This window comes from Dreissena polymorpha, chromosome 6 (assembly GCF_020536995.1).
Source record: "Dreissena polymorpha isolate Duluth1 chromosome 6, UMN_Dpol_1.0, whole genome shotgun sequence".
In the NCBI taxonomy this organism is placed as follows: domain Eukaryota; kingdom Metazoa; phylum Mollusca; class Bivalvia; order Myida; family Dreissenidae; genus Dreissena; species Dreissena polymorpha.
In genome coordinates this window covers 76,096,351-76,108,895 of record NC_068360.1, presented here as the reverse complement: position 1 = coordinate 76,108,895, position 12,545 = coordinate 76,096,351, and the positions used below count along the sequence as shown (strand labels likewise).

Genomic DNA, 12,545 nt, shown 5'->3' with positions numbered 1-12,545 from the left:
TGATCTCCTATCCCGGTGTGGTGCCATGTCTGTTATATTGCAGGACTCTCCAGTATTTGATCTCCTATCCCGGTGTGGTGCCATGTCTGTGTTATATTGCAGGACTCGCCAGTATTTGATCTCCTATCCCGGTGTGGTGCCATGTCTGTGTTATATTTCAGGACTCGCCAGTATTTGATCTCCTATCCCGGTGTGGTGCCATGTCTGTGTTATATTTCAGGACTCGCCAGTATTTGATCTCCTATCCCGGTGTGGTGCCATGTCTGTGTTATATTTCAGGACTCGCCGGTATTTGATCTCCTATCCCAGTGTGGTGCCATGCCTGTGTTATATTGCAGGACTCTCCAGTATTTGATCTCCTATCCCGGTGTGGTGCCATGTCTGTGTTATATTTCAGGACTCGCCAGTAGTTGATCTCCTATCCCGGTGTGGTGTCATGTCTGTGTTATATTGCAGGACTCGCCAGTATTTGATCTCCTATCCCGGTGTGGTGCCATGTCTGTGTTATATTGCAGGACTCTCCAGTATTTGATCTCCTATCCCAGTGTGGTGTCATGTCTGTGTTATATTGCAGGACTCTCCAGTATTTGATCTCCTATCCCGGTGTGGTGCCATGTCTGTGTTATATTTCAGGACTCACCAGTATTTGATCTCCTATCCCGGTGTGGTGCCATGTCTGTTATATTGCAGGACTCTCCAGTATTTGATCTCCTATCCCGGTGTGGTGCCATGTCTGTGTTATATTTCAGGACTCGCCAGTATTTGATCTCCTATCCCGGTGTGGTGCCATGTCTGTGTTATATTTCAGGACTCGCCAGTATTTGATCTCCTATCCCGGTGTGGTGCCATGTCTGTGTTATATTTCAGGACTCGCCAGTATTTGATCTCCTATCCCGGTGTGGTGCCATGTCTGTGTTATATTTCAGGACTCGCCGGTATTTGATCTCCTATCCCAGTGTGGTGCCATGCCTGTGTTATATTGCAGGACTCTCCAGTATTTGATCTCCTATCCCGGTGTGGTGCCATGTCTGTGTTATATTTCAGGACTCGCCAGTAGTTGATCTCCTATCCCGGTGTGGTGTCATGTCTGTGTTATATTGCAGGACTCGCCAGTATTTGATCTCCTATCCCGGTGTGGTGTCATGTCTGTGTTATATTGCAGGACTCGCCAGTATTTGATCTCCTATCCCAGTGTGGTGCCATGTCTGTTATATTTCAGGACTCGCCAGTAGTTGATCTCCTATCCCGGTGTGGTGTCATGTCTGTGTTATATTGCAGGACTCTCCAGTATTTGATCTCCTATCCCAGTGTGGTGTCATGTCTGTGTTATATTGCAGGACTCTCCAGTATTTGATCTCCTATCCCGGTGTGGTGCCATGTCTGTGTTATATTTCAGGACTCGCCAGTTTTTGATCTCCTATCCCGGTGTGGTGCCATGTCTGTGTTATATTTCAGGACTCGCCAGTATTTGATCTCCTATCCCGGTGTGGTGCCATGTCTGTGTTATATTGCAGGACTAGCCAGTATTTGATCTCCTATCCCGGTGTGGTGCCATGTCTGTGTTATATTTTAGGACTCACCAGTATTTGATCTCCTATCCCGGTGTGGTGCCATGTCTGTGTTATATTTCAGGACTCACCAGTATTTGATCTCCTATCCCGGTGTGGTGCCATGTCTGTTATATTTCAGGACTCGCCAGTATTTGATCTCCTATCCCGGTGTGGTGCCATGAGCAGTGCGTATGTGTCTCCATGCAATGACCTCATTTCTGCAGAAAACAACAACGCAGCCAAGGCAGCTGAAATGTAAATACACACTTCAATGTAAAGTGTCATCCCAGATTAACCAGTAAAGTCAACACAGGCTAATCAGGGACGACACTTTCTGCCTAGATTAGATTTTTGTTTAAAAGAGACCCTTCTGTTAAACAAAATAAACAACCTTACAAACGGAAAGTGGTGTCCCAGATTAGCCTGTGCAGACTGCACAGGCTTATCTGGGACAATGCTTTATGCATGCATTAAGCCCAGTTTTCTTAGAACAAGGCCCAATTTGTTACATTGTACAATTACCTGTTTTATTTTTTTGTCTTTTTACCTCAGAATTGTTATTTCTTTCTTTTTCAATCGTATTATTTATTAAAAAGCTTTCTAAATAAAACAAAATGTGATATTTATTATTTTATTTTGTTCTACTCAAGGTAACCATAAAGATTATGCTCAGTGTCGTACCCACTACGGGAAAAAAAATAATTGACTCACGAAATTTTTCTGTTCGTTTACTTTTATTCTACTTGATACAAAACTGTAGGAAAGAGTGACAAAAATGTCTTTATTACGACGATATCCAATTCAATACACCATTTTGTTTGTATGCCATTTGTTACTTATCATTGTTATGCTTTATAACACATTGTTCCATTCAAGCTACATGTCCCCAAGTCGAGGCCAGGCAACCAAGGGTACTAACCCTGGCCACATCGTGATAATGTCCCCTCGCAAGGGCGGGGTCACAGGTGGGGTCACGATGGCCTACAGCAAGGACAGCCCTGAGACCCGGGCCCCTGACACACCCAGACGATCTCACGCACTCACCATGTTCTTCAACAAAGGTTTGCAGTTGTCTTGTCGTAGTGTGAAACCAATATTCTTTTTTAAGTTTGATGTCTTATATATAGAAATTACAAAAATCAATGAATTTAAGTTTGAATTTAATTTGTGTAAGTGTGAAACCAATATTATAATCCCCCGCCATAGGCGGAGGGATATTGTTTTGGCGTTGTCCGTCCGTCTTTCTTTCCTTCCGTCCGTCACTTTTTTGTCCGGAACTATATCTTGGAAGTGCTTTAGCGGATTTCATTGAAACTTGATTTGAGTATATATATGGATAAGAGGATGATGCACGCCAAATGGCATTGTACACCATTGGATAATAACAGAGTTAGGGCCCTTTGTATCTTGAAAAAATGCTTTTTTGTGTCCAGGAGTATATTCGCGGGGATATCAATTCAACGAATTTGCTTGTTCTTTAAGGTGTGATGTCTTATATCAGAAATATAAAACAATCCAAGAGTTTTTGTTGTCAGGGGATATTAATCCTGTCTGCCTGGACTGAATTTTTGTTTTGAAGGGACAGATTGGTTTTCTCGCAATGATTATTTTCAATATACAGTCAATCTTGTGGATGCGACCACTTGTATTAAGCGACCTTTGTCTTATGCGACCATTTTGAAATCCCACGGAGCTTTTTCGCTATATAATGATATTGTATTAAGCGACTTTTGTCCTACGCGACCAGCGACTGCTGATTTTTGTGTATTTTGATGTCCGAATCTTGAATTAAGCGACCACTAGGAGGTAAAAGTGGTTAATCTATTGATCTTTCAGGGACAAATCCGTGTTAATTGTTTATCTAAGCCCATAAGATGTACTGTTACACCTCTGCTATGTTTTCACACCAACCATTATGATTATGCATTGTCTCGTTGACAGGTTCTGACCTGTATTGTTGTAGACTGCGTATCAATTTATTGAGTTGAATAATAGAGGAACGTATTACGCACAGTCTACAGCTTAAATAGTTTACTATGTGGAACGTTAAGAGACAACGCCGATTTTTCTTGAGTATAGATAACAGGTGCAGAAACAATGCACTGTACGCGACAAACATTTCCTGAGAAGTGCGGAAAATAAACTATTAATCGGCAACATCAGTCGAAATCCGTACATTACCAATTTGTAATTATGCTAATAAGTAGGTATTTGTTAGCCAATCACATTGTTACTTACTTAATAAATTTTCCAATCAGGTCTGTTTGCTTGTTTTCAATTGACGTGTTTTAATTTTTTCAGCTCATTATGTATCATAATCGAGTCAGATTTCCTGAAGCGTACATGCAGAAATTAAAATGTCAAAACGAAAAGTGTTAACGTTGAACGAGGAAATTCGGGTTTTGGAATTGTCAAAGAGTAAAAGTGCACGTAAAATTGGAGATGAGTTTGGAGTCAGTAAAACTCAAATTCAGAACATTCTTAAGCGTACAGCCGAGGTGCTTGAAAACGTTGAAAATAATGTGTCAGGTAAAAAAAATGCGAAAAATATTTCCTTGTCTATGTTGTTTTTGCAAATAAATATGTACACACAATTCATTTATAATAAATGATAATTTATATTAAGTGAAAAAATAAAACACATTATAAGTAAAATATTGTTTATGTATTGTGTTTATATTCATTTTATTATAAATGTTAAAATCATTGTTGACAAAAGAAATTATCCTTCATATAGATTAAAATTGAGGGTAAGCATACTTCCAGAATGGCCTTTTTATTAAAAGACCATTTTATTAAGAGACCACTTTTGATTACTCCCTTGAGTGGTTTCTTAATACAAGATTGACTGTACATTGAAACAGAACAAAGGTTAAGAGTGTCAGTCAACCTTTCTTTCTTTTAGTGTGTCGACTTGGCTACCACAGATTAAAAACCTTGGCTGATCTCTTGCGTATTACCTCGGAAACTGTAAGTTTTTATTTTCTTGTTTGAAAAGATTTGAAAATATTGATAAAACTTACTTTCTGATGTAAGATTATTGTTTTAATTTTAAGTGGCAAGTGGCTTTGGAAAGTTTAACATTTCAAACTGATCATTATGCTTAAAGGGGCCTTTTCACATATTTTGGCATTTTTAACTTATTCATTAAATGCTTTATGTTGATAAATGTAAACATTGGATCGTAAAAGCACTAGTAAAAAATCAAGAATAAAATTAAAAAAAGGAAAAGAACATTGCCCGGAGCAGGTTTCGAACCAGTGACCCCTGGAGTCCTGCCAGAGTCCTGAAGTAAAAACGCTTTATCCTACTGAGCTATTCTGCCGAGTACACATTCTTGACGTATTTTATACCTTATATAAGCAATCTTCGTAGTTTCACAAAATTTAACAAAAACAGAACTCTCCAAATTATTCAATCGTTTCGCGTTGCAACGCTTTATAATTTTTAGGTTTTAAAATCGTCAAAAGATGCATATAATGGCTATATTAGAGCATGGTAAATGTTCAGTATTACTGTTTCCTCACAAATATCAAAACTAAAACGAAAATTTGCGGATCTGAAACAACTTTTTTCAATTTTGTCAATTTACCAAAGCGTGAAAAGATCCCTTTAAAGAATTAAATGCTTTCTGGAAGTCATATTTTAGTTAGTTTTATCTATCTAAAGACTTAGATCTTCGGTACAATTAGCAATTTTGTCAGATTAAATTAACTCAGAAAATCGGCTTTTGCCTCATTCCACACAGAATGGTTTGGTTATTTATTAATAGAGTTATTGTTAAACAACACGCTTGCAATTGTAACAAGAAATGTCTTTAAAATGCATATACACTTTACACACAAGCATTAGACCCTCTTCACAGAGCACGGCTCAATTATATTACATATTATCACCGTACATCACTTTGAATGTCACAGAGCACAGCTCAATTATATTACATATTATCACCGTACATCACTTTGAATGTCACAGAGCACAGCTCAATTATATTACATATTATCGCTGAACATCACTTTGAATGGCACTGAGCACGGCTCAATTATATTACATATTATCACCGTACATCACTTTAAATGTCAGAGCACGGCTCAATTATATTACATATTATCGCCGTACATCACTTTGAATGTCACAGAGCACGGCTCAATTATATTACATATTATGGCTGTACATCACTTTGAATGTCAGAGCACGGCTCAATTATATTACATATTATCGCCGTACATCACTTTGAATGTCACAGAGCACGGCTCAATTATATTACATATTATCGCTGAACATCACTTTGAATGTCACATAGCACAGCTAAATAATATAACATATTATCGCCCTACATCGCTTTGAATGTCACTGAGCATGGCTCAATTATATTACATATTATCACGGTACATCACTTTGAATGTCACAGAGCACGGCTCAATTATATAACATATTATCACCCTACATCACTTTGAATGGCACAGAGCACGGCTCAATAATATTACATATTATCACCGTACATCACTTTGAATGTCACAGAGCATGGCTCAGTTATATTACATATTATCACCGTACATCACTTTGAATGTCACAGAGCATGGCTCAGTTATATTAAATATTATTGCTGTACATCACTTTGAATGTCACAGAGCACAGCTCAATTATATTACATATTATCGCTGTACATCACGTTGAATGTCACAGAGCATGGCTCAATTATATTACATAGTATCACCGTACATCACTTTGAATGCTACGGAGCATGGCTCAGTTATATTACATATTATCGCTGTACATCACTTTGAATGTCACAGAGCACAGCTCAATTATATTACATAGTATCACCGTACATCACTTTGAATGTCACAGAGCACAGCTCAATTATATTACATATTATCGCCGTACATCACTTTGAATGTCACAGAGCACGGCTCAATTATATTACATATAATTGCCCTACATCACTTTGAATGTCACAGAGCACGGCTCAATTATATTACATATTATTGCCCTACATCACTTTGAATGTCACAGAGCACATCTCAATTATATTACATATTATTGCCCTACATCACTTTGAATGTCACATAGCACAGCTCAATTATATAACATATAATCGCAGTACATCACTTTGAATGTCACAGAGCAAAGCTCAATTATATTACATATAATCGCCCTACATCACTTTGAATGTCACAGAGCAAGGCTCAATTATATTACATATTATTACCATACATCACTTTGAATGTCACAGAGCATGGCTTAATTATATTACATATTATCGCCTTACATCACTTTGAATGTCACAGAGCATGGCTCAATTATATTATATATTATCACTCTACATCACTTTGAATGTCACAGAGCTTAGCTCAATTATATTACATATTATCACCGTTCATCACTTTGAATGTCACCGAGCACGGCTCAATTATATTACATATTATCACCTGACATCACTTTGAATGTCACAGAGCACGACTCAATTATATTACATATTATCCCTGTACATCACTTTGAATGTCACATAGCACGGCTCAATTATATTACATATTATCACTGTACATCACTTTGAATGTCACAGAGCACGGCTCAATTATATTACATATTATCGCTGTACATAACTTTGAATGGCACTGAGCACGGCTCAATTATATTACATATTATCACGGTACATCACTTTGAATGTCACAGAGCACGGCTCAATTATATTACATATTATCACTCTACATCACTTTGAATGTCGCAGAGCACGGCTCAATTATATTACATATTATCGCTGAACATCACTTTGAATGTCACTGAGCATGGCTCAATTATATTACATATTATCACGGTACATCACTTTGAATGTCACAGAGCACGGCTCAATTATATAACATATTATCACCCTACATCACTTTGAATGCCACAGAGCACGGCTCAATTATATTACATATTATCGCCCTACATCACTTTGAATGTCACAGAGCACGGCTCAATTATATTTCATATTATCACGGTACATCACTTTGAATGTCACAGAGCACGGCTCAATTATATAACATATTATCGCAGTACATCACTTTGAATGTCACAGAGCACGGCTCATATATGCATATCATTCAAATGCAATATAGGACAACTGATCTGTTACATAAACACCAGAGTGTTCAGATAGCTTATGTACTTGGCAGGAAAGTACGCTATTGAAAAATGTACTTATTATTATTTTGAATTTTCTTACAATGTATACTTTTATGATAACTTGTTTTCCTGCTTTTACAGCAACAGAAGATTTGGACATGCTTTGAGTTCTGCATCATCAGTCGACCAGAACTTCTTAAAGACAGACATCTAGACCAGGTCAGTTTGACTTTCATCAAAGACCTGAAGCTCTGGTTAATTTAGCATTGAAAAATGCCCCATAAGTGATCAATTCAAAGTTTATCAATGGCCCATGACTTCTGGTAAGTTTGCCATTCATCAAAGGCATACAACTCTGGTTAATTTAAGATCGAAGAAGACTCCATAACTGATCAATTAGAAATTCATCAATGGTCCATGACTTCTGGTAAGTGTGACATTTATTAAAGGCACATAACTTCAGGTGATCCTTACATTAATGAGCCCCTGACCTGTTGTTCTGTCTGTTCATCCATCCATCTGCTAAATATGGTCCAGCAATTTCTCAGAAAGTACAGAAGATACTTGTATAGAGCTGGGTATACTCATAAAGAAGAATTTGAAGATTATGCCCTTTTTGCAGCAGAGGTCAAAGGTCTGGCTGCTCTTTCTAAATATAGAACTAAAATGAAAATTGCGATAACTCATAAAGAGCACAAATTTGTATACTTATTAAGTAATTGGATTCTCAAGTGTCACTTGGTCAATTTTTTTCTCTGTTCATTTTTTTCTGCCCGTCTGTCTGTCCACAAAAACTAAAATTGCTAGATAATTACATGTACATATCATTCAACTTTATAATCTGAGTGTTTAATATTTTTTTTACATAAATTTGTACTCTTAAAGGGCCATGTGTGGATAACATAAAACCTTCTGATTTTCACAAGAGATCAAAGGTCATGTCTTTATAACACAAAATATAACAACTTTTGAATTACATAACAACCTCATTAATTATGATACGAAACTTGGTGTGATCAATATATCTGTGTGCCTTTTGTCTGTCAATTCCTTCCACTGTCCACCACTAAATAAAAAGAGTACTGAGTATAATCATACGTCTTTGTAAAATATTAATTGACAAGATGATTATGCATGACCTGTCATTTATGAATATTGTTACAGATCATGATGTGCTCAGTGTATGGGATCTGCAAGGTGTCAGACTGTGAGATTCGCTTCAAAGATATCGTGAAAGAGTACAGCACCATGTCCCATGCCATGTCTGACGTAAGTTCTTGATGACATTGATGGCTGATTTGTGGCCACAATAGGACTGATGCCAACATATTCAGGCAGATTGTATAGGAGATTCTGTCATCTGTCAAAATGGTTTAAATTAATACTCACGGTACATGAAGTGGGTTATCGTCTTGCTGCTTTCAGCAACAATACTGCAGGTTTATAACTAAATTGTATGAAATCAATTGCTTTGTAGTGGATTTATGTTTAGAGGATCAGTTTAATTGTTAACATTGCTTTTGTAAAAACATAATTATTTAGACATTGATCAGGGGTGTTTCTAGCCAATTTGTGAACAGGAAACTGGTCTAATTGGGATTTTTTAAATTGATAAAATGGCAAATTTAAGAATTTTTTAACGACAAATTGGACCTATTTGGGATATTTGTATCAACAAATTTTGAAACATCAGAACAAATCATATACATTATACATGTAGTTATAAACTTTATGAAATTAGATTGAGAAAGAAAAATCATTAGAAACTTATTTCTTAAAAAAAACAAACCTTTTTTTTGGAAATTGGGATTTTTGTTTTACAATTTCGGTTTGGGATTAGGTCTGTTTGCTTTGGGATCGGGTCCATTTTATGGCCATTTTTAAAAAGCAGAAAGACCTCTTTTGAAGGTTATAGTTTCAGTTTGTATGTTTTGCATTCTTACACCTAGGCAGGATATTAGTGTTTATGCATCTTAATAACAGGTTTACATTCTATTTTGTCACATTTTTTTCAGTATGTAAAATTCAGGTTTACAATTATTAATTGTTAAACACCTATTGTTTGATGTGGCCTCCTAATTGCAAGTTAATAGTGTGTCCGAGTATTAACTTGTACATTTTGGATTTTGAAGAAGCCAGTAGTGGGCATCGATACTTACAGTTTTAATCCATACATTGCAGGTTTACAAGATATAATTTTTGGGGGCATTAATGGTTACAGTTCAGCTTATTCATTTCAAGTAATATAAATAATCAAAATTAACAAATATTTCTTACAATATGTAGAAAAAATAGTATCTATGGTAACAGATTTAAAGAGATACAAAAAGCTCATTTTTATTATTGTGTGGAGCACTTTATTCCATTTGTATTTCCTGCAACGATAACTATTTCTACGACACACAAACACAAACTTGGTACACGAACATGTGTTTAATATATTGTTCAGCAAAAAAATAAAAAGAGCATTTTGTATCTTGTTAAATCTATGTTTCCAGACCACATTTAGCATTGAAATTTTGTCTTTTGTTATAAGGAACATTGATTTTTTCGCAGGTTTACAAGCAGGCTCTGTTGGAGAACGGCACCCATGACTCCATTATCAGCTTCTACAACCGAGTGTTCATGCAGTGTATGAAGAACTATATTCTGCAGTTTGCAAAACCAGTGGTACGTTGTGAGATGTGTCCATATACCTCAGTCACATGCTCATTATCACGAAATATTTAAATGCTGTCTTTTTTTGTTAAAAAGAGCTTTAATTGAGAGGAGAATTTTACGGTTATTATAGGGTAAATGTATGTAAATTCTGAGTTAGGGAAGGGGGCCATATTTAATGTTGACCCCATTTTTATTGAAACATTGTATCACATACTGAGGTTGGCATATTTTGTATTCTGTAAATAGAAATTGGTATGCTGATCAGTGGATTATATGATCTTAATTTAATTGCCAGACTGTAGATTCATGTGTTTGTTGTGCAGTTTTATGAAACCAGTGGCAAAGCTTTCATGTAAGTTTTAAATACTATATGTAAATTTTGTAAATTTTAATTTAGCAAGTTGCTTTTGTTCCTTTGAAGTAAAATGGGGCTATCAGTCTTGTTTGCTCTATGCTTATAAAGTAGTATGCCTTTCCAGAGATAGATTTGTACGGTGTAATGTAAATCATGCAAACACCAGAAACGAAAAAATGTGTGGATTGAATTTGAAATGTTCTTTTTTTTTTCATTTTACGAATAACTGTAATTGTAAATTTTCAATTTCAGATGTATATTAGTTTACAAATATTATTAGTTTATTATAGAACAACACAATAATTGACACTTTATGATGAAAGTCAGTGATTGACAAGTAACTGAAAACATGTTAAATGTATGTTATGTTTCTATAGCAACCCAACCTGTCCCCATTGCCAAAGCCAGTAAATTCATCACTGAATTCATCCCCTGTCTATAGGTATGTATGTGATAAAATAGAAAAAGGTTATAAGTGTTTCATTTTAATGTCATAAATACTGACCTGTTATCGTATGCTTATACTTTCCAAGTGGAAATAACTCATCCGGAATTTTAACTGGGAATCCGCCACCTCAATACCGTAATACAGGCCAGGTTAAACATAGTGCAATGCAACCTAGCCAAAAATCGGTAACCAACCCTCGATATTCTTTCCGGATCAACCAGGTGTATACGTGTCTTTTACGGCTCTGAATTAAAATATTGTTTTTCACTTGGTTGATTGGGGTTTTGAATAGATAAATTGTGTTATTTATCTTTTTATTTCTCATTCGGATTAATTTGTGTGGATTTAATGGATTTTGTTTCATTTGTAAATGGTAAGCCATGGTTATCGAACAATGGTTTATTTCTACCATGCTGGGTGTTTTCAGGCGCGAACGACCACGTGCAAAACGTGCTCTTCTAATACATTGCTAGAACGTGCAAAGCATGTTCTTCTAATGTGTTACGAGATCGTGCAAAGCGTGTTCTTCTATTGGCAGATTGTTTATCATTTGCCATTGTGTGCAATAATGATTTTAACGTTCCGTATGACAATCTAATTGATCGTCATTTTATTTTTCATCTGTTTTGAATTAAACTTTTGTTTAATTTATGATCTACGGCAGTATTATTATAATTTTCATTATGGTCAAATAATAATTTTATGTGCCGTATGATAATCTGGTCTGTGACCAGTTTATGGTTGAATATGCTTTGCTCTTGTTTTTCATATATTCGACTACATGATGGTCGCAGAAACAAGAGTGGATAAATACCCGGTGACTTCGCAGATCATGGATGATAGTTGCAGTATCAGTCACCGGGTATCAGGCACGATCGCGACCGTACTATGCTAAGTCTCTTAGACAGTCGGTCAACAAAAGACCATATGGCGACACCCGTCAGCCGGTCTTTGCCCGATGGCATTGGTCAAGGACATCGACCAATGCCGGACCATTTGGCATCCGCCATACGGTCATTATCCGGTGACAACACTGGTCATGATATGACCGGGTCGTCACCGGGGACGTTGATCACGGACCTTTGATCGACGTCTGACCGGCCGGTCCGGTCACCGGTTCGGTCACCGGTCATGTCACCGGTCCGGTCATTGATCACTGGTCCGGTCATTGATCACCGGTCATGTCACCGGTCCGGTCCGGTCACCAGTCATGTCACCGGTCCGGTCATTGATCATTGGTCCGGTCACCGGTCATGTTACCGGTACGGTCCGGTCACCGGTCATGTCACCGGTCCGGTCTCCGGTCCGGTCATTGATCAACGGTCCGGTCACCGGTCATGTCACCGGTCCGGTCATGTCACGGGTCCGGTCATTGATCACCGGTCCGGTCACCGGTCAACAGTCATCAGTTAGGCCTGCCACC

The 12,545-nt window shown here is 37.1% G+C and overlaps 1 protein-coding gene across 4 annotated transcripts in view; it reads left to right on the top strand.

Moving 5' to 3' along the window:
- Nucleotides 1-12,545, top strand: part of LOC127833605 (retinoblastoma-associated protein-like) — an 82,447-nt gene that overhangs the window by 53,142 nt on the left and 16,760 nt on the right. For all 4 annotated transcript variants that reach the window (XM_052358958.1, XM_052358961.1, XM_052358960.1 and 1 more), the window contains 7 exons: nt 1,690-1,805; nt 2,427-2,611; nt 4,456-4,520; nt 7,800-7,877; nt 8,823-8,927; nt 10,215-10,328; nt 11,052-11,116. In XM_052358958.1, coding sequence (XP_052214918.1) covers nt 1,690-1,805; nt 2,427-2,611; nt 4,456-4,520; nt 7,800-7,877; nt 8,823-8,927; nt 10,215-10,328; nt 11,052-11,116 — 728 coding nt within the window. The remainder of the gene's footprint in view (nt 1-1,689; nt 1,806-2,426; nt 2,612-4,455; nt 4,521-7,799; nt 7,878-8,822; nt 8,928-10,214; nt 10,329-11,051; nt 11,117-12,545) is intronic.